The 22,477-nt window shown below is 36.6% G+C and overlaps 1 protein-coding gene across 1 annotated transcript in view; it reads right to left on the bottom strand.

Moving 5' to 3' along the window:
- Positions 1 to 22,477, bottom strand: part of POLN (DNA polymerase nu) — a 103,239-nt gene that overhangs the window by 9,194 nt on the left and 71,568 nt on the right. Inside the window, exons 20-22 of the mRNA XM_032987335.2 lie at positions 20,674 to 20,784; positions 16,572 to 16,650; positions 2,704 to 2,771 (exon numbers count right to left, since the gene is read on the bottom strand). Of these exons, the coding sequence (XP_032843226.2) occupies positions 2,704 to 2,771; positions 16,572 to 16,650; positions 20,674 to 20,784 (258 nt within the window). The remainder of the gene's footprint in view (positions 1 to 2,703; positions 2,772 to 16,571; positions 16,651 to 20,673; positions 20,785 to 22,477) is intronic.

The following is a 22,477-nucleotide window of genomic DNA, read 5'->3' as shown; positions in this document are numbered from 1 at the left end:
TCTAGGTCAACTACTCTTAGACTGCTCTGTGATGTGAACCAAAACTGTTCACACCACGGACTGAGGACAACAGGGAGATCTGTTTCATTGTCATACTTCTGACTGGAGTTACATGCTCGTGCAGCTGCACCCTTTCTCTGCCTAATCAGATCAAGCAAAATATTCATTAATGACACTGAAGGAAGAACCATCTTCAGTCACTTTTAAGACAACGTGGGTTAGTTCTTTTACCAGCAGCAGAACTATTCGCAAAACACAGAATGGTTGAGGTTGGAAGGGGCCTCTGGAGGTCATCTGGTCCAACCCCAATGCTCAACTGAGCCATCTAGAACCAGTTGCCCAGGACCGTCTCCAGATGGCTTTTGAATATCACCAAGGCTGGAGACTCCACAACCTTTCTGGGCATCCTGTGCCACTGCTCAGTCACACTGAGAGTAAAAAATTGCTTCCTGATGCTCAGAGGGACCCTCCTGTGTTTCAGTTTGTACCCATGCATCTGATCCTGTCATTGGGCACCACAGGAAAGATCTGGGCTCCGTCTTCTATGTCCCTTCCCTTCAGATCTCCCTGAGCCTTCTCTTCTCCAGGCTGAACAGTCCCATACCTCTCAGCCTTTCTTTGTAGGAGAAATGCTCCAGTCCCTTCATCACCTCCATGGCCCTTCACTGGACTTTCTCCAGTCTGTCCATATCTCTCTTGTACTAGGGAGCCCAGAACTGGATGTAGCACTCCAGGTGTGGCCTCACCAGTGATGAATGAAGGGGAAGGAAATGAATGAATGAAGAAATTAAGAAGGAAATTAATGCCTTTGGCTGGTCTTTAGTGTTAAGGAAAAGACATTTTATCACTCTTCTGTTCTGAGGTGAGTGTATCTGAAAGTTACTGTAATGCAGAATTTTCTTTCTTTTCTTTGCCTCCTAGGGCAAAGTACAGACAAAACTAAAAATCAGTCTTCAGTCAGCAGAATGAAACAAACTTCCATCTTGAACCCTCAAGCTTGGCAGCCTCTGTTAAGTACAATGACAATTTCCAAGGTATCTCAGACCTCTAGACTGCCCGGGTCCATTTCCTAAAGGTCATCTTAGCAACTTCAAATGCATGGTGATAACTTTGAAGCTGAACAAGGAATTTACAGGTATGTTTGTTCTGCGCACTGCAGATGTGGAGATATATGAACTAGTTACCCTGTGGTGTGTAAGCACCTTGAGTATTGGAACGAGACTTTTTTTGTGTTTTCAGAAAAAGCCTCTAGTCATCATGTTTCTATAGTGGGATAATTTAATACCATTATTCATACAATGGCTAGAGGTTTTTTCTGTTATAGTGGAAATGTACTGATTTTGCTGAATTTACTACGAATTCATACTAGTAATGGAGATCAGAATTTGACTCAATGAGGGCAGAATCTGTGATTTTCTACATATACAAGCAACCATGAATTATTTTTATCTTTTGGGTATAATATTAGCTCTATATTTAATGCCATTTGATGTAAAATAAGATAATAAAAATCCTTCTACGCTGTTTTACAGATCTCAGTCAATATACTACACTTTCAAACTCGGAAACTATGGCACTTTTAGCCATTGGCCTTTTCTGAGTTGATACTGCAATCTCTGATAAATTGTATGGTGTTTTTTGTAATTTAAACCAGATTTGAACTCCTGTATTTAGAGGTCAAATGTTAATATATTAACCTAATTCATTACGATGCCCCTAGTATATTGAACTTAAATATTTCCCAGGTTCTTTGTTTTGATTAGGTGGAGGTTTAATGTTCTCATTATGAACTAATACTCACAAGAGGGATCAGTGATGAAATGAGACTAATACAGCAAATTGTAATGTTTAAATGAACTCAACGCAGGAAGGTGAAATTAATTTTTTGTTAGATGTTTAGGTTATAATGGAAGATAATTCTTGCATTAGTTCTTTAAAATATTTGTCACATTATGCTAATTGTTTTAGCCAAAGGTATTGCTGAGCTTCAAACTATACCAAAGTTTGTGAATGAATATTTGGTGCCTACAGGAATAAATCCACTAGTTACTGGAGAAGAGACCAACAGACTTCTATGTGCCCTCATTTGCTAGTTAAATTTGTACCAGATACTGAGACACAAACTCTGTCTTAGGAAATAATGTCTGGAAGTAAGTCAGACAAGAGGATAAAAATGTAGGCAGGAACTTTTTACTAACCCTTAACCTTGGAAGTTCCATCATAAAGTTCTCTTAATATAAAAAAAGCAGTAAACTAACTTAGACATTACAGTACATTATATTCTTCCATAAAGAATTTCATATTTCTTTACATTAACAGGCCCCAATCATAAGTATTTAGGAAGTTACTTTTGCAGTCATTCTTTTTAAGCTAGTTTATTTCCTGCTAAACCCTATGAAACCTTGGAAAAAGTATTATTATTTAACTTTATAGGATTCACACATTGGATGAGGGAATCTTGATGAGAAAACTAAATACAAATAAACATGTTGATGAACTCCAGAAGAGAAATATATAAGGTCTTATCTGCATAAGAGCCAGTGCTGGAAAACATTCAGAAAAATCTGCTTAGTATACATTTTCTTAATCATAAGAATCAATGTACTGCTTCTTGTTACATTAATTCTTTATCCTCTGAGAAATCACAGGTTATAGGGAGAAAAAAGTGGGTGGAGGAAAAAGAGCAAGAGAGATTATATTTACCTGAAAATTCCTGGATTTGAGAATCTTCTACTTCAAACAATAACTCGTCATGAATTTGGGCAATTAACCTGAAAAATGTCAGAGACTTTATATAAAAAATTGCTAACAGTGCTTTCCATTTATATCGTCTACTAATTGTCACATGCACAACGGATATGTTAAAGTGAAAATAATCGACCTAAGAAAATTTAAAAATCATTAATGGAGTTAAAAGGATTGCCACTCCACATATTCTGAAAACGTAAAGGCCATGGTCATAAACCCAAACTGTGCTTGCTAGCTTATAAATGTCATACAGCGATTTGATGATGTGACAAGATATTACTTACAACCAATGTAATTTTCAGCAATTTACAAGAAATTATAGACACAGGCTATGTTTGTTAATATAGCTTGATTTTTTTCAAGTTGAGCTGGAATAAATGTGGTTGCAAATGGGCTGTTTCACTAATGCAAATTAGGTCAATAGTAAGAGTACTTGGCTCACTGGTAGACCAATGTTCACTCCTAGCTGGCCACTGTCTTGAGTCCTTTCCAGGAAATAATCTTTTCACTTAAATGCAAAGCAGGTGTCCTCATGCTGACAAACAAGCAGGTTGAAGAATGCAAATGCAGGCAGAGATACACAACCTGATCTGTTGCCTCTGCTATCAGGACAGTTGCCTTTGTACGGACAAAGTGTACAGCTGAAAGCAGTAACATCTTGAAAGCCATGCAACTACGTGTACCTGAGCTCTTCAGTTAGACCTGTTTTGTAATGAATTTATAGTGCTGCATTGTTTTTCTCTTTGTCTATATTAGTTCTACATTGATAGGTCTCTTGCATATGGACTTGTTCAGTGTTTACAGGATTAGTGCCTTAAATTGTTGGTTTGGGTGCAAAAGTACTTCCACAATAGCAATAATAAATGTATTTGATTGAATCAAGTCCACGGCAGAATAGATATTATGTACCACATATAATCCCTGAGTGTAGTTCTCACCCAGGAAGGAAAAATACTCCATATCTGATTAGACTGTATCTCTAAGTTTATTTTATCACTTCTTTAGTTATTGTAGCTGGGAGTCATGAAACTGTACCACCTGTTTCCAAATTGCTTTGCAATTTGTATGTAATGTTTAAATTAAATACCCATTGTAGACTTAATACCTAGCAGTTATTCAAGTAAATAATTCTTTACATATGGCTGAAACATCAGTATGGTTACTACTTATAACTTTTCACAGCTTTCAGTAAAATATCCTAAGATAGTTTCACACTGCCTTAAATTACAATGTGACATTGACTAACAGTGTGATGAACTCTAATAATAGATCTTAAATTATTAGTCATTTACAATACAGTCAGAAGCAGAGTGAAGCAGATTAACATATTTCTAATAGGAAACTGGGCCACAAGATACAAAAAGATGCAGATGAAAAGACCAGGATCATCTGTAGCAAGAGAATACAGTTACATGAAAAGTTATAATTTCCAATGGAAGTAAATTAATTAAAGCAAGTCATTCCTCGTAATCATTGAAATGACAAGTAAAAAGATATCAATCAGAAAGAACTGTGAACATTTAATATGAATATACTGTGAATCCATGGAATAAGTGGAAATAATTGTATTGATTAAACCAATGCAATAAAAATGTGATAGAGTGGTTATTATTTGTATCAGAGTAGTGTCTCATGCATTCAGTCAGAATTAGAGAACTGTATTCTGAATATTTGATAAGGAAAAGTCCTTTCTTAGAAGAACTTACAATATATATTTAAAATTTTATCATACATTTATCAGGATTTAGGAATGGAGGAAAAATAACTGGATTTTCAAAACCACTCAGCACTGGATCAACTGATCACCTCATCTCCACAATAAAAATAAAACCGAGTTCAGGAGGAGCAGGGTTGGACCAGAGGTCAGTGCTACCTTATGTGAGTCAGAAAACCTGTGGAAGCAATGTGAACTGAACTCGGAATTTCTACCTGGGCAGCACGATAGAATTGACACAACTCTACATGCTCCAGTTCATCTGCTGAAAGCAGCACAGTATTTTAGCTTGGTTCTCCATCTGGGCTAGAGGACCCTGATTCTCAGTGCTTATCGTCCCGAATAGCACAGCTCAGCTATATTTCCAGTTAACTGAGGAACTGCACAGAGTTTCAGAATTACATCTACCACATCTTAAACATCTAGTGATTAATTTGAAGTTCAGGACAATATTCTGTCTGATAAAATAGAGAACTAGAAGTTAGCATTTCTGGTTCTCTGTTTAGCTCTGCTACTCTCCTGCTAAGCAATGCACATTCAATTAGAAAATGGTGATAATATTTATCTTGGAGATGCAAGACCTAAGAAATTAGTATTTCTAATAAACTTCAATTTTCAAATGAAAGATATTATGTGGAAGAGTATACACTATTTCCTCCATAATGTTCATCAAACAAGTTAGATTTTTAAAAATGATCTCTTGTCTCTTTTTATTATCCATCTCACAACAACTTAATGGGTTCTACTCTTGCAGGTTTATAGTACAAGGCCACCTGTATTTTTTCAGGGTTGTCAAAGTAATAACACTTGCATGCAATATGCTGTTCCACAGAAGGAAGCATTCAATTTGACATCAGTGCAGATGAAAGAAAAAATCAAAACAATTTTTACATGCAAAATTCATAGCTTTCACCATTCCAGTGCATGCACACACACACTTTTGAGTGAAAGAAGTTTGAAAAAAACTCTATACTTTTGCTTAACAGCTTAATTGAATCACCTCCACTTTGGAGGAATATTGAAATAGCAAGGTCCTCTCATTATCTCTTGCTAGAAGGTTTGGTGAGCTAGATTAGAAACTGCAAACTGGGCAGAGACTAATATTTTTGTTGTTCTACAGATGATAAGAATGCCTTTACTTTACAAGATATTATTTTATTAAGTATTTTCTCAGTTGCCTGCAGATAGGCATTATTTTTGATGATTTCTTTTACTGAGAAACGTGACCAGCGTCTGAGTATGATTGTGGTGTAGGATGGAGATACTTCTACAACCTGCACCTCCAAATGCAGAAGTATTTCTGTGATTGACAGGCTGAACATGCCTTTTGACACCAGTTTAGTGTGCCCAGTACACAATATTCTTCTTAAACTATTATGCTGCACTACAGAATTTTAAAAAGGAAATCTTTTTTATTCTCTTCAATGCTACATTCATCATTCTTCCAGTTTCCTCTGAAACAATACAGAGACTAAACTTCTCAGGCCCTCAGTGGATCCACCTATTTACCATTTCTCTATCATAATCATATTATTGACTTATATATACCAAAACAAATTAAACTATTATCAAGAGGTTTGGGTTTTTTTTTTTTTTTCATAGCATTCTATTTATGAGGCCATATTGGCTCCTTATAGTGTATTTTTCCCTATTACCAGGCCAGTTTGTCTAAGAACAAATGAGGACTTTGTTTGTTACTGTAAAGCATTATATTCCAGATCTGGACCTCTCTGTTCTAAAGTACAGAATGGCAAGTTTTTCCATGACTACTTCAAATGTGTTGCCTAGAAATAAGTACACTATTGAACTGACTTCAACAAAACAGCATTACCTTATTGGTGAGCAACTGAATTTCTTTACCATTAAAGGAATCAACATTTTGTCTAAAATGAAAATAGAGTGCTGTGGCATGATATGATGTAGACTCTATTGTAGGAATACCCTGTAGAAGAGGACAGTGGAGGATAGGGAAAGAAAGGAAAAGACAAGATTGTCATAGTAGTATTTTTCGGAAGCTCATTTTTAACAGCCATGTTTAGTGTTTCATGCCATTACAATGTGCAAAGAGATGATCAAACTAATTAAATTTACGCTCCTTCGATAGCCAAGGGACTAAGGTAGGTTCTGACTTAGATGTTCTGAACTGACATCTGGAAAACCCCAACTCTGCATTGACTTTGTGGGGGTATGACCTCCTAGAACAGCTACCTACATTGGATACCTGAAGTTAGACAGAGAATAGCCCTCTGTACATTTTTGTGATAAGTTTTTGTATCAACAGAAAAATTTTTACTGCTGTTAACATCACATCCAAAGCACAACATGGTCTAGTCTTCCAGACTGGTCTGCACAAAGATAATACAAAATATAAACCACCGATGAATTCCTACAGACTAACTGTCGGTTAATTTACTCCATCATTTGGTAGCAGGCAATCTGGACCCACCACATGCCTATTCCAGACCCCTCAAAACTCACCTCAATCTCAATTGCTGTCTCAATTCACTTTTCTCATCACAGCCTCTGACACTCCCATGAGAGGTCTAACTAAGCACAGGAAGCACGAAGGAAGGGAATGAGACAAACTAAGCCATATGTGTAAGGTAAGTATATTGCCTAAAGAATATCTGAGAGGAGCTCACACATTACATCTAACTGGCTGGTTTAAGAGTTTGACCAGAAAATAAATTAAAACAAGTTTTAAAATTAGGTAACTGGGAAAGCTTTAAATAAGAGGGTCTGATTGTCATGCATGATAGAGTTGCACTTGATGATCTCAAAGGGTCTTTTTCAATCTGATTCTGTGATTCTGTAAGTAATTAAGGGCATCTTACTGTGACCAAAAACCAGGCTGAGAGCCCAGACTAAGAGAGTTCAAGATGTTTTCTGTTGGTTAGCTCCATCAGGCGGTTCCTGGAATGCATTGATGAGAACTTCCTTCTCCAAATGACAGAGAAGCCATTGAGAGGTGCTATGATGGACCTTGTTCTCACCAACAGGGAGGGGCTGATGGGGATTGTGAAGCTCAAGGGCAGTCGTGGCTGCAGTGACCATGAAATGGTGGAGTTCAAGATCCTTAGGGTAGTGAGGAGGCCATGCAGCAAGCTCGCTACCCTGGGCTTCAGGAGAGCAGCCTTTGGCCTCTTCAGGGATCTGCTTGGGAAAGAGGCATGGGATAAAGTCCTGGAGGGAACAGAGACACAGGAAAGCTGGTTGATATTCAGGGATCACCTCCTCCAAGCTTAGGAGTGATGCATCTCAACAAAGAGGAAGTCAGGTAAGAAGACCAGCAGACGTGCATGGATGAACAAAGAGCTCTTGGATAAGTACAAACACAAAAGGAAGCCTGCGGAGGGTGGAAGCAAGGACAGATAGCCTAGGAAGGATACAGAGAAACTGTCCAAGCAGCCAGGGATCAGGTTAGGAAGTCCAAAGCCCTGATAGAATTAAATCTGGCCAGGGACATCAAGAGCAACAAAAAAGCTTCTATAGGTATGTTGGTGATAAAAGGAAGACTAGAGAAAAAGTCTAGGGAAGACTCTGGAAGGAAAAGGGAGACCTAGTTACCCAGGATATGGAGAAGGCTGAGGTACTCAATGACTTTTTTTGCCTGTATTTACTGGCAAGAGCCCAGCCACACCACTCAAGACACCGAAGGCAAAAGCAGAGACTGGGAGAATGAAGAACTACCCACTGTAGGAGAAGGTCTTGTTCAAGACCATCTAAGTAATCTGAAGGTGCACAAGTCCATGGAACCTGATGAGATGCACACATCGGTCCTGAGGGAACTGGTGGATGAAATGGCTAAGCCACTATCCATCATATCTGAGAAGTTGTGGGAGTCTGGTGAAGTTCCCACTGACTGGAAAAGGGGAAACATAACCCTCATGTTTAAAAGGGGAAAAGGGAAGAGGAGGACCCAGGGAAATACAGGCCAGTCAGTCTCACCTCTGTGCCTGGCAAAATCATGAAGCAGATCCTCTGGGGAACTATGCTAGAGCACATGGAAAATAAGGAGGTGATTGGTGACAGCCAACATGGCTTCACTAAGGGCAAATTGTGCCTGACAAATTTGGTAACACTCTACAATGGGGTTACAGCATTGGTGGATAAGTGTAGAGCAACTGTTGCCATCTACCTGAACTTGTGCAAAGCATTTGACACTGTGCCACGACGTCCTTGTCTCTAAACTGGAGGAACATGGATTGGACAGATGGGCCACTCAGTGGATATGGAATTGGCTGGATGGTCACACTCAAAGAGTTGTGGTCAACGGCTCAATGTCCAAGTGGAGAGCAGTGATAAGTGGCGTTCCTCAGGGGTCAGCGATGGGACCAGCACTGTTTAATACCTTTCTTGGAGACAAAGACAGTGGAACTGAGTGCACCCTCAGCAAGTTTCTTGATGACACTGAGCTGTGTGGTGTGGACAACAAGCTGGAGGGAAGGGATGGCATCCAGAGGGACCTGGACATACTTGAGAGTTGGGCCTGTATGAGCCTCATGAAATTCAACAAGGTCAAGTGCAAGGTCCTGCACATGGGTCAGGGCAATCCCAAGCACCAGTACAGGCTGGGCAAGGAGTGAATGGAGAGCAGCCCTGCGGAGAAGGACTTGGGGTGTTAGTGGATGGAAAACTGACTATGAGCCAGCAGTGTGCGCTCACAGCCCAGAAAGCCAACGGTGTGCTGGGCTGCATCAAGACCAGTGTGGCCAGCAGGTCAAGGGAGGGGATTCTCCCCCTCTGCTCTGCTCTGGTAAGACCCCACATGCAGTGTTGTGTCCAGATCTGAGGCCCCCAACATCAGAAGGACATGGACCATCTTGAGCGTGTCCAGAGGCAGCTACAAGGATAATTGAGGGGCTGGAGCACCCCTGCTGTGAGGCCAGGCTGAGAGAGTTGGGGCTGTTCAGCCTGGAGAAGAGAAGGCTCTGGGGAGACCTTATAGTGGCCTTCCAGTGCTTAAAGGGGGTACAGGAAAGGTGGGGAGGGACTCTTGATCAGGGGGTGTAAGGATAGGACAAGAGGTAATGGTTTTAAATTGAAAGAGGGTAGATTTAGATTAGATATAAGGAAGAAGCTCTTTCCTGTGAGGGTGGTGAGGCACTGGCACAGGCTGCCCAGAGCAGCTGTGGCTGCCCCCTCCCTGGAAGGGTTCAAGGCCAGGTTGGACAGGGCTGGGAGCACCCTGGGCTGGGGGAAGGTGTCCCTGCCCATGGCAGGGGGGTGGGAACTAGATGATCTTTAAATTCCCTTCCAACCTAAACAATTCTAGGATTTCATAATTCAATGATTCTATGTTCTTCAGAAAAAAAAATGGTATGGCACCATCAAGTTGATTCTGAGCTAGAGTACTCAAGGGTAAAATTTCCATGCAAAATTATATATTTTATTTCTAATTTAAAGTCATGCTGAGAATTAAATCATAACTGAACAAGCGATTTTCTAAAGGCAAAGGATTCTCTTTGGAGAAGAAGGAAAAAAAATGAGTTATTTGAAATCCATCATAGCTTATTTGTTTGAGTAGAAATTCTAGTTAAAAATTAAAAAATCCTATAATGCATTACATAAGAATATAAGACAATGTTAAAAGTTAAGTTTTTATGTAGGTACAATTAAAAAATGTATAAACATTTTAAAATGTTACTAAAAGCACACAACTTTAAAAAGAGTATTAATGATCACTTGATAGCACAAGAAACATTTAGAAATACTTTTAAAAATCAGTCATTTTCTATTCACACATGGTTTTCTTCTTATTTAAAAAAGTACTATGCCCCTGATCATTGAAATTAATACAATTTTCTGATAAAATAGTATCAGATTTTATATCTTAAATATTAATATCCTTGTCTGTTATCCTCTGCTATCCCCCATTTTTGAGAGTAAAATAATCATCCAACTATTAACATTACATTTGTTAATTTTGAATTTGAAACCTTTAAATGCGTAATGGGAGACTTCAAAATTGCAGATAGGAGAGTACATGGTTAAAGGCTTTGTATATAATAATAAAAGATCAGAATTAAAAAGATTCCCAAAAGAGCATAAAAGCTGGTAAGCGGTAAGAAAAAAATTATAAAAAGAATAAGGTATTTTGAAGTCAGATAAATGGGGAATATGAAAAAAAAATAACAAATGGAAAGAGATTTTATGTCCTGTAACTGAAAAATAACTTAATGATTTGAATATTTGATAAATTCATACTTAATAAATTGATATTTAATAAAACAGAATACTGGTTTAAAAGGCATGTAATGAAACACATTGCCAGAAAAAGCCAGAATGGTTGCTCATGTAATAAACACTTGTATGGATTTCAAGAACATTTAGAAATTATCACATACAATGATTTTTGGGGAAGACTTTTAAATCTTCTATTTCAGAACTTAGACTCATCCTCAAAATCAGAGCAAGTTGAAAATCTGCAGACACACAGGCTATCCTAACACAGATCTTACACCTTCCTCCTGAAGCATCTGCTACTGGCCACACTCAGCAATAACAGACCAGATGGATGTTGGATCTGATTCTTCATAGAAATCTCTATGTTCCCTACACTAAAACTGTATTTTTTTTTTTCTGGTACTACTAATACTACCTGTTATTTAATTGTGTCAGTTTCCCCACAAAAGCACACAGATTCCAGTGGAAAGAATGCATTTTAAGTTGTCACATAACTAAGGAATAAGGTTATGATAACTTTGTAATATTTCGTAGATTTTTCAAGTTTCTTTTGAAGGATTTCTAATGCAGTAGTATAAAAGCTATAGCTTAAGATATGCCTGCATAGATGTTACCTGTATTAATTTTAAGCTACCTCTTTCAGTGTTTCCATAATAAAGACCAAGATATTTCAACATTTTAACATTTTAAGTATAAAAATTCTCCTAACTTGTGAAATTTATTTTTTCAACAGCTACATCATGAAGAGCAGGAAGCTGAACAGATGGTTAATTAAAGAGAATAGAATTTTTGCATGTATCCAAAGTGTTTTAAAACGTTTTGTAGGTGACCTACAAATGGTTTTGTAAACGCAAGTTATTTATTTGTGTTGAATGACACACATGAAGGAACATTGAAAAACCTGGTACGTCATGAATGTCCTTTTTGGCTGTGATATTTAAGTTAAATATTAAATATATTTAGCTCCTTCTATAAAGAATAAATAATTCTGACTTGTTCTGGCTCACTATGCATGAAGTGTTCAGGCAACATTTCACCATCTTGTGGATACACTCAAAATACTGCTTTGAATGTTTGAGGAAAGTAATGATTTTCCTAAGTCACAGCATGCCTAGAAACACAATATTATTTGACCACTTTGGGAAGCAAAGAGCTATATACCGGGCTGGGATAGCAGTGATGGAGAGCTCACAGTCATTTTTGACATAGCAGCATGGCCTAGGATGTTTCCTTCTGTTACTGAAACAAAAGCATATGTCTGTGAAACAAAAATCTTATTCTCCTCTCAAGCAGAATCCAAAGCTTTTATCTTTTCCCTGTGATTCTATTTCTCCAGTATTAGGCTAAGAATAAAAGTTGACCATCTTTCTAAAGTTAATCCTTTAGAATGATCTGCTGGGATATACTGGGAATTGTGGGCAGAGTACCAGAGCAATAAGCTTTTACTTGAAAATCCTGGATAACTGCTACAGAAGAAACATGAGTAAAAACAATTCTTTAAATCCTGAAGAAGAGATAATGGGACATAGGATTTATGCACAGAATTAAAGAAAATCATCACACATAGCAGCAGCACTAAGCAGTTTATGGAATGTACTTGGTTCAAGCTATGATATAATAAAGAAGATGGTTTTATGTCTTTTTGTATGAATCTGAGCAACAATAAGCAGTCAATACAGTACTAATACTTGAATCCCTACACACCTTATAAAATTACCTCTCTGTTCTTGTGTCTAACTAAAACTGAAGTCACTTCCAACAAATGAATCATTTGTGATTGATCACATAATTTTTATCTGAAAATAATCTAAGTCATGTAACACAATGCTTGCTCCTGGGACGATTAGGGACATTTCTCATTTCTAACTAATTTAGCTATCTGTGTAGAAGCAAGCTGCATTTACAGCTCACCAACTTGGGAAATAATTAGGTTGATTAAAGTGTTTGTTCCTTGAGGAAGACATACAAAACCTCCAACATCCACTGCTACTGAAAAGCAGTTAGGACCAAGAAAATAAGATTGTGCTTTTTGCTTTTATTTGCTGGTGGCTCCTCCTTTTCGAATCATTCCTTTATATCTGGCCTGTTGCTGAACCTGTCTCTTTAACTAGACTCCGGACATGCTGAGAAGTAAAGCTGTGTGCTTATGGCACAGGTCCAGTGCTGAAGGAACAATAAATTGGTGAGAAAGTAGAACTGCTGGATTCACATCAAATTACTCAATAGTTCTGTAGACTTGTTAAATTTAATTTGGATGTTTTGGGGATATTATCATCTTTAACGACTTTCTGAGAAGTCCATGCAGCACTAGATAGACTTTGAGGAACATCAGTGCATCTTCAGTTTACAAAGTGATAATTTTTTCAAGAAATGATATAGGCAGCAGTTCTTCCACAGTTTGTTAGCATTCTTCTTTCTTACCAAGTTACCATGTGTCTGCCACTGCAATGATGTTTTAAACACTGAAAATAACTACAACTGTCCATCTGGGTACCTTTCTCATCAATTCCATCAATCTTTCTTTCAGCTGCCTTGATCTCACTTCAGAAGTTTCTTTGCTATCATCTGCCTGCAGGAAACTTTGTGTGGAGGTTCTGTGAATTGTATCAGACAGGAGAAAGCTGGCACTTGAATAATTTATGTCAGCAGCACATTTTCAGTAAGCAACTTAGACATCAGCAGCAGAACAGCATCTTAACAAAGATCTAGGTAATATGGAAGAAGTCTGAAGAAATCATTTTGATTACTCACCGGTGCCACACAAAATGAAGAGATGTTAACATTCATGCCAGTAGCTAACCCATACTAACATCAGTTCCTTATCATATGTATTGCATTTAATGCTGCTTTTGCCCATTTCTATAAAATTATTTCCAACTAACTGATTTACTTTTTATTGTAAACAGCGTAAGTTGCTAGACTGGCATTTGAATTAAAAGATGAAGAAACACAAAGAAAAAAAGGAGACTGCTAGTTGACAGAACAGCCATTGATCAGTCACAGTGGAATATACTGTTTTGTCAAGGGGGCCTCTCTGATGAAGCATTATGAAAATATAATTCGATTACCTTTCCCTGACTTCCAAATACAACATCATATGTGCGAACAATAACTGAAAATCTGCCGACTACTAGGCCTACAAAAATGAAGCTTAATACTGTTGGGTCAGAGCTTGATCCCAGCTGAACAACTTACAGCATTTGAAAAATAAATGCAGTGCTGCCAGTGGAGAAAACTGCAAACTAACATGAAAAACTGTAAGACCTTATCTAGAATTTACTTTTTTTTAATTTTAATTTATTTCTAAGGTAAGGAAGACAAAACAATGAGTGTTAGTCACTATTTGGCTATGCCTAATAGGATACTGTCTCCCAGTGTAAGTGTGGGGTTCATAATCACTTCTAAAGCATATATAAAAGATACTTCTCTTTGATATGCTGTTCAAAGTGAAAAACCTGTTTCCAAAATTAGAAGTTCTAATAGGGAAAAAAAATACTTACAAGGAGGTGAAGATAGTATAAAAGATAGTAGCATGTTATCTTTGGAATTAATATGATCTGATGGGATGATAATAGGAAATTGATTATATTTCTCATTTTGGAAGAGCTACCGTGCATTCCTACTGTTACAACAATAGCACCAATTATGTATACACTTCCTTTTAACAATATTTTTCAAAGTGCTTTATAAAGGATGTTAGGATCATTATCTTGACCTGACTGAGAAGAAAATCAAGAAACAGACCACTGAAAAAATAACTAAATGAATGTCACCTGGCGGACAAGTAGAAACACAAATTTTCAAGTTTCAGTCCCATATTCTTTTGGCAAGACCACAGTGATGCTTTCAAATGCCACCATCCAATCAGGTGAGTGTTCACAGAATTTATAAAGGCATTGATTGTGCTTTTTTGACAAGCCTGTCTTGTAAGTACCTACTAAATATTACAGCAAGGAGACATTAGTGACTATTAAAAGGCTCTCCTTTAGCAAAGCCATTCAGTTGTTAATGGCTGGCAGGAGTTCAAAATTCCAGTTTAAAACATCCTGTCTCTTTCAGATGCCTTTGCAGTCTTGGTCTTTCCCAGCTGTGACATTTATGATAGAAATAAGAAAGATAGGGAGCGATACTTTACTAATGTCTCGGGTAGCCATTCCCCTATGTTTTCACAACACAAGAAAATTCAACATGTAAAACGTCAATACTTCCCCATATCTGTTACCTCCCTAGCCATTTGGTGACATTATTTCTTTAAGAGAAATAGTTTTAAGAAAGGACAACCCAAGTAAAATTTTGTGTTGAGAGAAGAAAACATTCATGAGTTTTGTCAGACACAGCATTAGTCACAAAAAAATTTGGCTTTCTCAGAATTACAACAAACACCTCGTTATTGAACCTAAATATCTGTATGCTAACTAGGAACTGCAGAAGTATGTTCTTTGTCCTCTCACCACCTCCACTTGCCTCCTCCATTAAAGACTGTTGGCTGTGAGTCCCAGAAGGCAGCTGCTTTACTGCTAATCTAACTCAAAGTTATGCCTGCTACTGAAATTTTCAACCAGGCCACAGCTGCCAGATTCTGGTCTCTTTGTACAACTCAGGCAGCAGAAAAAATTATAATCAGCTCAGAGAATCTGCCCCAAAACGTACAACGCAATATGTTATAGTGCATCATCCAACATTTAATACATACACATATCATTGTCTGAATGCATGCAGTATCTTCACCAAAGAATCATCTCCCCTTGCAGATTTGTACTACCAGGCCACTTATTTCTTTTTTTTTTTTTGGTAGTAGTTCAGCAATATTTTGCTCAAAAAGTTGCAAGACCACTTAAGAGTGTTACTCAGATCAAGTTTTATTTTTGGTATAGGAGTGATTCTACGTTTGAATTCAACACGTGCAATTTATATTTGTAATTAGAAATTACATTTTGAAACATTGATCAAGCAACGCTGCTGTGTGTAAATGATACACACACTAACTCACAGAGTATTTATAGGCTTAGATATTACACATAATTGCAAAGTATGTTTGGAAGGCCAAAGACTGTTACTTTGTGCTGACTTAAACTCCCACTGAAGTCCTTAATATATGATTGCTACAGCTAAGTTTTTATGATTTCCCCTTCTGGATGACAACAGAAACACTGATGTTCTGCTACTTCTGCTTTTATCTGAACTTCTACTGCGAAAATTCATGTTCTACTGGATTATTTACTACAGCATTACAAAAGATGAGAATCCAATAGTTTGGGATATTTTTCTGCATGTTTGCCTTCAAAGTACCTTTCTATGGCAGCAAATAATAATTCTCGCTCTCTGCACCATCCACTTCTTCACTTATTACAGGAAAAGTAGACTTCATTATCTCTGATAGTGGCAGAAAAATCTTGAGGACATTCTGTGATGTCCTACCCAACTATAAGCAGTCACAACAGAAGAGAATCATGATGACCTAGATTTTCTTTAGCAAAGGAAAGCCATCTATACAAGAATAAAAAATGTTCATTTATTTTTCTTGAGCACTAACTTCCTGATTCCTGTTTTTTTTTTTTGTTTTTTTTTTTTTTTTTTTTTCCAGCCCATTGAATGTTCAATTCCCATCGTACAATACACTCAAAATACAGGAAGGATATGATCAGTGGGCTTGATTTCAAAGATGCGGAACTACCGCTGAACTAGATCTAACTGAGTTTAAATGGCCCGAGGGCACTTCATTGCCTTGGGATGAATTTACAGATCCAATCATTTAAGCACAAAGATACAATTTTGAATGTATAAAACCATCCCACAAGTCTCTGCTTGTTAAAAGATTCAGAGGCATACACAGTATTTCTACAGCTGCTTAAAATGCGAGAAACATTCATTTCAACTAATTTTGTTTTTAAATCAAACAGTTTTGCAGTCATTCATTACTAACCTGGCTGTTAAAGTCGGAGAAATGACAACAGAGGTAAAAATGTCCACCATAGCCATTTTACAAAGATCAGCTGCAGATCCTATAAAAGAAAGTGATCTACTTTTAATTTAAAGCATGCAAAAGGAAAATGTTCTTGGAACTATGGCATAGGAATGAAAAACATCTGAAGATTCTGAACTATAAGAATTTGCAAAACTAGCGTATTAAATTATTGTAATAGGTGAAACAGATCATAAGATTAATAAATAACAAACTAAATAATTACATTATAATTAAAGCCATAAAAGAATAATACAAAGTTATGTATTAATTAAAGGTGAATTTGTCAGCAATGGCCATGAGTTTAAAAATCACTTTTTATAAAAAATGCCTGAAATTATCTAACTCTAAATTGGAATTAAAATTTACCTATAAATCTATTAAAATTGAATGTCACAAAAGGTTAAAACATTGTTTCAGTACTACATTTCCATTTGCACAGTTAATTTTATGCTTTTTCTTATTTCCATGTATATGTAATGTATATTTATTACGTTACAGTGTTAAGAGCAGTAGTCCATAAACCAGTGTCATGTTACATAATAGATCACACATTTCTGGTGATCAAGAGGCAGAATTCTGCAGGCCTGTAGTTTGGTGAGGGGGTCTGTTCTGAACCACGCAACAAGGCTTTAATACATTTTACATAAAGATTTATCAGATAAAACAGAAGCAATCCTTTCAGTAAGGATTGGAAGCCGTAATTCTCATTGTCCCATCAGATATCCTAAAAGTACTAGACCATGAACATCTTTCTTTTTGCTCCCCCTAATTCACTGAATTTGGAATTCTTTCTTCCAAATGATTCAACTTTCAATCAGGGCAAAAGGACTGCAAGGTAGGCAGATGGTAAGGGTACTCTGCTGGGAAATAATCGTAGAATCACAGAATATCTCAGGTTGGAAGGGACCCATAAGGATCATTGAGTCCGACTCCCTGCTCCTTACAGGACTACCTAAAATTAAGCCATATGACTAAGAGCATTGTCCAGATGTTCCTTGAACTCTGACAAACTTGGTGCCATGACCGCTTCCCTGGGGAGCTTGTTCCAGTGACCCATCACCCTCTCAGTGAAGAGTCTTTTCCTAATGTCCAATCTGAACTTCCCTTGATTCAGCTTCATTCCATTTCCTCATGTCCTATCACTGATCACCAGAGAGGAGATCAGCACATCCCCCTCTGCTGCCCCTCTTGAGGAAGTTACAGACTGCCATGAGGTCACCCCTCAGCCTTCTCTTCTACAAGCTGAACAAACCAAGTGACCTCAGCTGCTCCTCGTAAGTCTTGCCCTCGAGACCTGTGACCATCTTGGTCGCCCTCCTCTGGACACACACTAATAGTTTGATGTCCTTCTTATATTGAGGCACCCAAACTGCACACAGCACTCGAGGTGGGGCTGCACTCGAGCAGGACAATCACCTCTCTCGACTATGCTGTGCTTGAGGCACCCCAGGACACGGTTGTCCCTTTTGGCTAAGAGAGAATATCTGAGAGATCGAAAAGATAGACTTAACACCTTTTCTTTCTTCACGGTTTTCTATGACAAACTGCCTCCTCTGAATCCCATACTAAGAGTTTGGTTTACTCATGAACTATATCAAGTGCAGATACACAGCTGATAACTGAGATAACTATATCTAATTGCGAATTTAGCCTCAAATAGCTACTTTGTTTTCCTGTTCAAATGATGTGCCAAACTGATTCAATGCAACAGAAAAAGGATCACACTTAGTAAGAAAGGATGCTTCATCAAAGATCAGGTAAATATATAAAATTATATAATTGAGCATTTAGCCCCTAACAATACATATGTTCTATATGTATTCTTCATGATATACATGAACTTTACTACAATGTAAAGTAATAAAATACAAAAGAATTCTCAAAATAATTTTTTAATGAGGTATCATTTTTAGAGATATGCTATTTTAAATATTTTAAAAGAAAATAATTATATTGTTCTGGTTGATCTTGCCACAGTTATAAATAAATAAAAATAAAATAAATGGTTTGCTCTATGTGGTTCAGTAGAGCTGAATTATAACTGAAGAATATTATGCTGTACATTGGTAAAGACTATTGTACTGGGAAATATTCAAAAAGAGAAAAAAATCGCTGAAAGAAATGTAAGAAATCCAGCTGTAGTAAGTTAAACCTGGAACTCTATGTTCCTCTCAGTATTGTCATGCATTAGAAGAAGTCTTCTGCTAATCAGTTGTTGCTACCATATCCAAAATGCAAACTGCTTAAATTAATTAGACTATTAGATATAATTATAAACCACATATATTAAATGCAGTTCAGTACACTAACTATGATAAAATGTTTTAGCATAATTTGGCAAGTTTTTACAGTCTTGAAGTATTCTCTCATAGCTGAAATCCTGAAATTAAAAAATTGTTGTAGTCTAGAGTAAAATTTTTTATAAAATTTGGGATTACTGAATATTTTAGAGTTTTTAATCCTTGTTTTATCACATCTTCTGATATTACATGTCTTTAAAAACAGTTACACTATTTTTCATCACATTTGTCTTCCAGTGTTATTTGAACTGAAAATGAAATATGGTAACCTCATTATTGTAAGTACATGTAAGTGAGTGTTTTGTATGCAGTCCTGTGATAGTTCTGCCTCAGCTCCAAGCTCTTTGGACAGATGGACATAAGCGAGTGCTGCTCAGAAGGCTGTGTAGCTTTATTAATGCTACACTGTACACTCAGCGGGACTCGCTGTATTAGCTCAAGCATTGTGCCTTCCACTGGAGAGGGCTGCTGGCCAGCTGGGTGGAAACCAGAGTAAACTGAACACAAGGCTCTGGAGAAGGTTGTACAGGCATGCCCCGTGTTACAAACATGCAAGCATTGCTGCAGATTTTATAAGGATATGTAAAAATTCTACAGTTGAGTGCCTACTACAGCAAGACAGCCATTGTTTGAGTACAACTACTATTGAAGCAACAGGGTATATGTTAGAATTCTAGATCTGTACATATCCTTCCTGAGACAGTACTTAAATTTAGTTACTAATTATAAGGACTGTCAAACATGGCATAAATACCTAAGTAATTTTTAAAATGAAACATTAAAATTAGTAATATTTGTAGAGAAAAAAAAAAAAAAAAAAGAAAAAACACATTGTCCTTTCAAAAGGAAAATTCAAATCACTTTATAAAAAGCATGCCATCACCATATCTAGAAAGCACTTTTTACTTGCCTGTAAATTGTATGCTTCCAATATAACTAATGAAAACACTGTCAGCATCATCCAATTAAAAAAATAATTCTTCCAAAGGGTAGCTTGGTAGGAGGGATCTCAGTCTTGGACTGACAGTTCAGTTTTTATTTTTTTCTTTAAGTAGCTAAATTCTGACAAGACTGAGCCCCCAAGCGATTTAAACAGCGTATGTTAATGCATCAGATTAAATAACATTTGAGCATTTTATGCTGATTTTTACATTTCCAACCTATATGATCAATTTGCAGTGTTTTTCTGTGGAAAAAAAACCCACCATTTTTCTTGTCCTTCACAGAGTTGTTTGAATCTTCCTTACAAAGAATGAGTTGGGTTTCAAAACAAAAAATAACAATGCATGGTTCTTGTAATGTTGTATATTTCCCAAACTAAAGCTATCCGGCAAAATAAAAGCTAGCATCTATAAGCAGCATAATCACATAAACTCTTCTGGCATAGCAAACTATCAAAAACAGAAAGGAAAATGTTTTTAGACAACAATACAACTGAAGCACTGAATTCTAGATGTTCTCTCTATACACAGTTTGTATCTATACCTATATTTAACTACAACAGAGCACTACAGTGTATTAGAACATTGATACTGTTATTACTAGTATTATTATGATACTGTTTACTGGAAATTTCCAAGGTACATAAAATGCAACACTTAAACTTCTCATTTGTAGTAAAAAACATACCTCAGTTGTGTACTCTAGTAGACTGCTAGAATATTAATTCTTTTGAGATTACCAGAATTGTTATCCACTAAAGTCAAGCACAGATAAAGAGACAGGTAGGTAAGTAGGAAGTTAGGCAGTCAGTTTTTTACCTTGAACAACAAAATTGACAGCCTGCCTCTCTGCTTGAGTGCGTAGTTTGTAATCCTGTGCATTGATGTTAGCCAGTGGTCTTTTACGCCCCATTATGGAAACCACATAACCTAGGATTTAAATAGAAATTAGTATTCTTAGAGTGATTAAAATTAAATTTCAAAAAGTATTTTTGAAGATAATACATATTTTTGTAATTATGTGCTGCCTGAGTCAATTTAATATTTTGTCTTCTGAATATAATAGTCAGAGCTTCTCTTATTTAAACCTTAAATGCTTATTGTACTTTTGGTCTAAGATTTATTTCATTCAGAGAACTGGTACGTGTTATACAAGAAAAACTTCTGTTCATTAAAGCTGTAGTTTCATTGGGAATGTCTACTTACATACCAGCAAACTCTGTGGGAGATGAAACTATAAATACCTAGCAGAATTAGCTATCTATTAACAGCCATAATTAGAGCTTTCCATGCAGTGAACAGTTACTTGGGAATAGCAAAGAAAAATCAATTTGTAGAGTAATTAAATCATTAATGAATATTTCCCCAAATTATCAAATAGTTCTGAGAAAAAAAAATATTATAACTTTTTTCCATTTTCTTTATGTGGTACTTCCGTGTCTCTTTGACAGCCAAACTTCCTTAGCTCTAATGTGGTGGGGTTTTTTAGTTTAAAAGAAACACTTGGAAACACAGTTAAAGCTTTATGCTAGGCCTAATGACATATTTTGCCAATATCACTATTTTGCAGGACCAGTGAGAGGAGCTGAGAGAGGTAAAGAGATGTGAGGATCTTCTTGTCAAAATAAGACATGCAAAACTTCGTCTCAGCTCATCTTAAAAACTAAACTTCTCTTATTTTAAGAAAAATGAAAAATCATCCATTTTAAAAATATATCTTTAAAAAATCTTCTGTTATACTTCTGATCACCTTGACTATCCATGAATTATCATTAGATACTATGGACGTTCAGACTGCCACTGTTTCACCTCCTCTTTGGCAACCAAGATACATGCATGTGGTAAGCCCATGTGGCAAGCAGACCTCTTCAAACACAGAGTTATGACCTTAATATGGACAACACATATGCAGGCTTAGGTGCAAAGAATGAAGATTGTTCTGCTGAATTAATACAGTTTTTTCCAAATTAATATATTTCAGGAAGCACTGATACCAAAAGCACCAGTTTTGGAACAAGAATCTGAATTATCTGGAGGTTAGGATATCCTTTGGCAAATCAGTCTTCCCAGTTTAACTAAGATTTTCCATGAAGAACAGCAACTAAAGATGGAATTCTTGAAATATTGGATTCTTAGGGAAAACAGATTAACTGTAATATCCTTATTCCTGTGTGGTGTGTCTTCACAACAGAATCATTTAAAGATTCTTTATCACAGGAGTCTGGTTATTGAAATTCATTCACCTTTAAGAAAATAATGCTATGCTATTTTAAATAGATCAAAAATATATAATACATTTGTAGTATTTTACTAGATATGTTATGTTGAGCTTAGCTATAGCTACAAATAGATTTTGAGTAACTTAATTTTTCTTTAGTAATACTAATGAATGAAGGAATGCAGCTGCGTGACACAATGATGGTTCATGCTTCCAGTAGATTTTTAAGGCCTACAAAATACAAAAAAGGAATATTACCCATTTTCATGACTAGAAGTCAGTTATATGTTTCTATCATGACACTCATCCATGCAATGATAGTCACTATATTGCAAATTTACTATTTATTTCTACAAAATGTCTTAGTACTGTATACCCTATTAAGAAACAAAGGAAATACATTTT

The sequence above is a fragment of the Tyto alba genome, unplaced genomic scaffold (genome assembly GCF_018691265.1).
Source record: "Tyto alba isolate M040663 unplaced genomic scaffold, T.alba_DEE_v4.0 Super-Scaffold_6, whole genome shotgun sequence".
NCBI classification, from domain to species: Eukaryota; Metazoa; Chordata; class Aves; order Strigiformes; family Tytonidae; genus Tyto; species Tyto alba.
The sequence above is the reverse complement of the archived record's forward strand: the minus strand, read 5'-3'. Positions and strand labels throughout refer to the sequence as shown.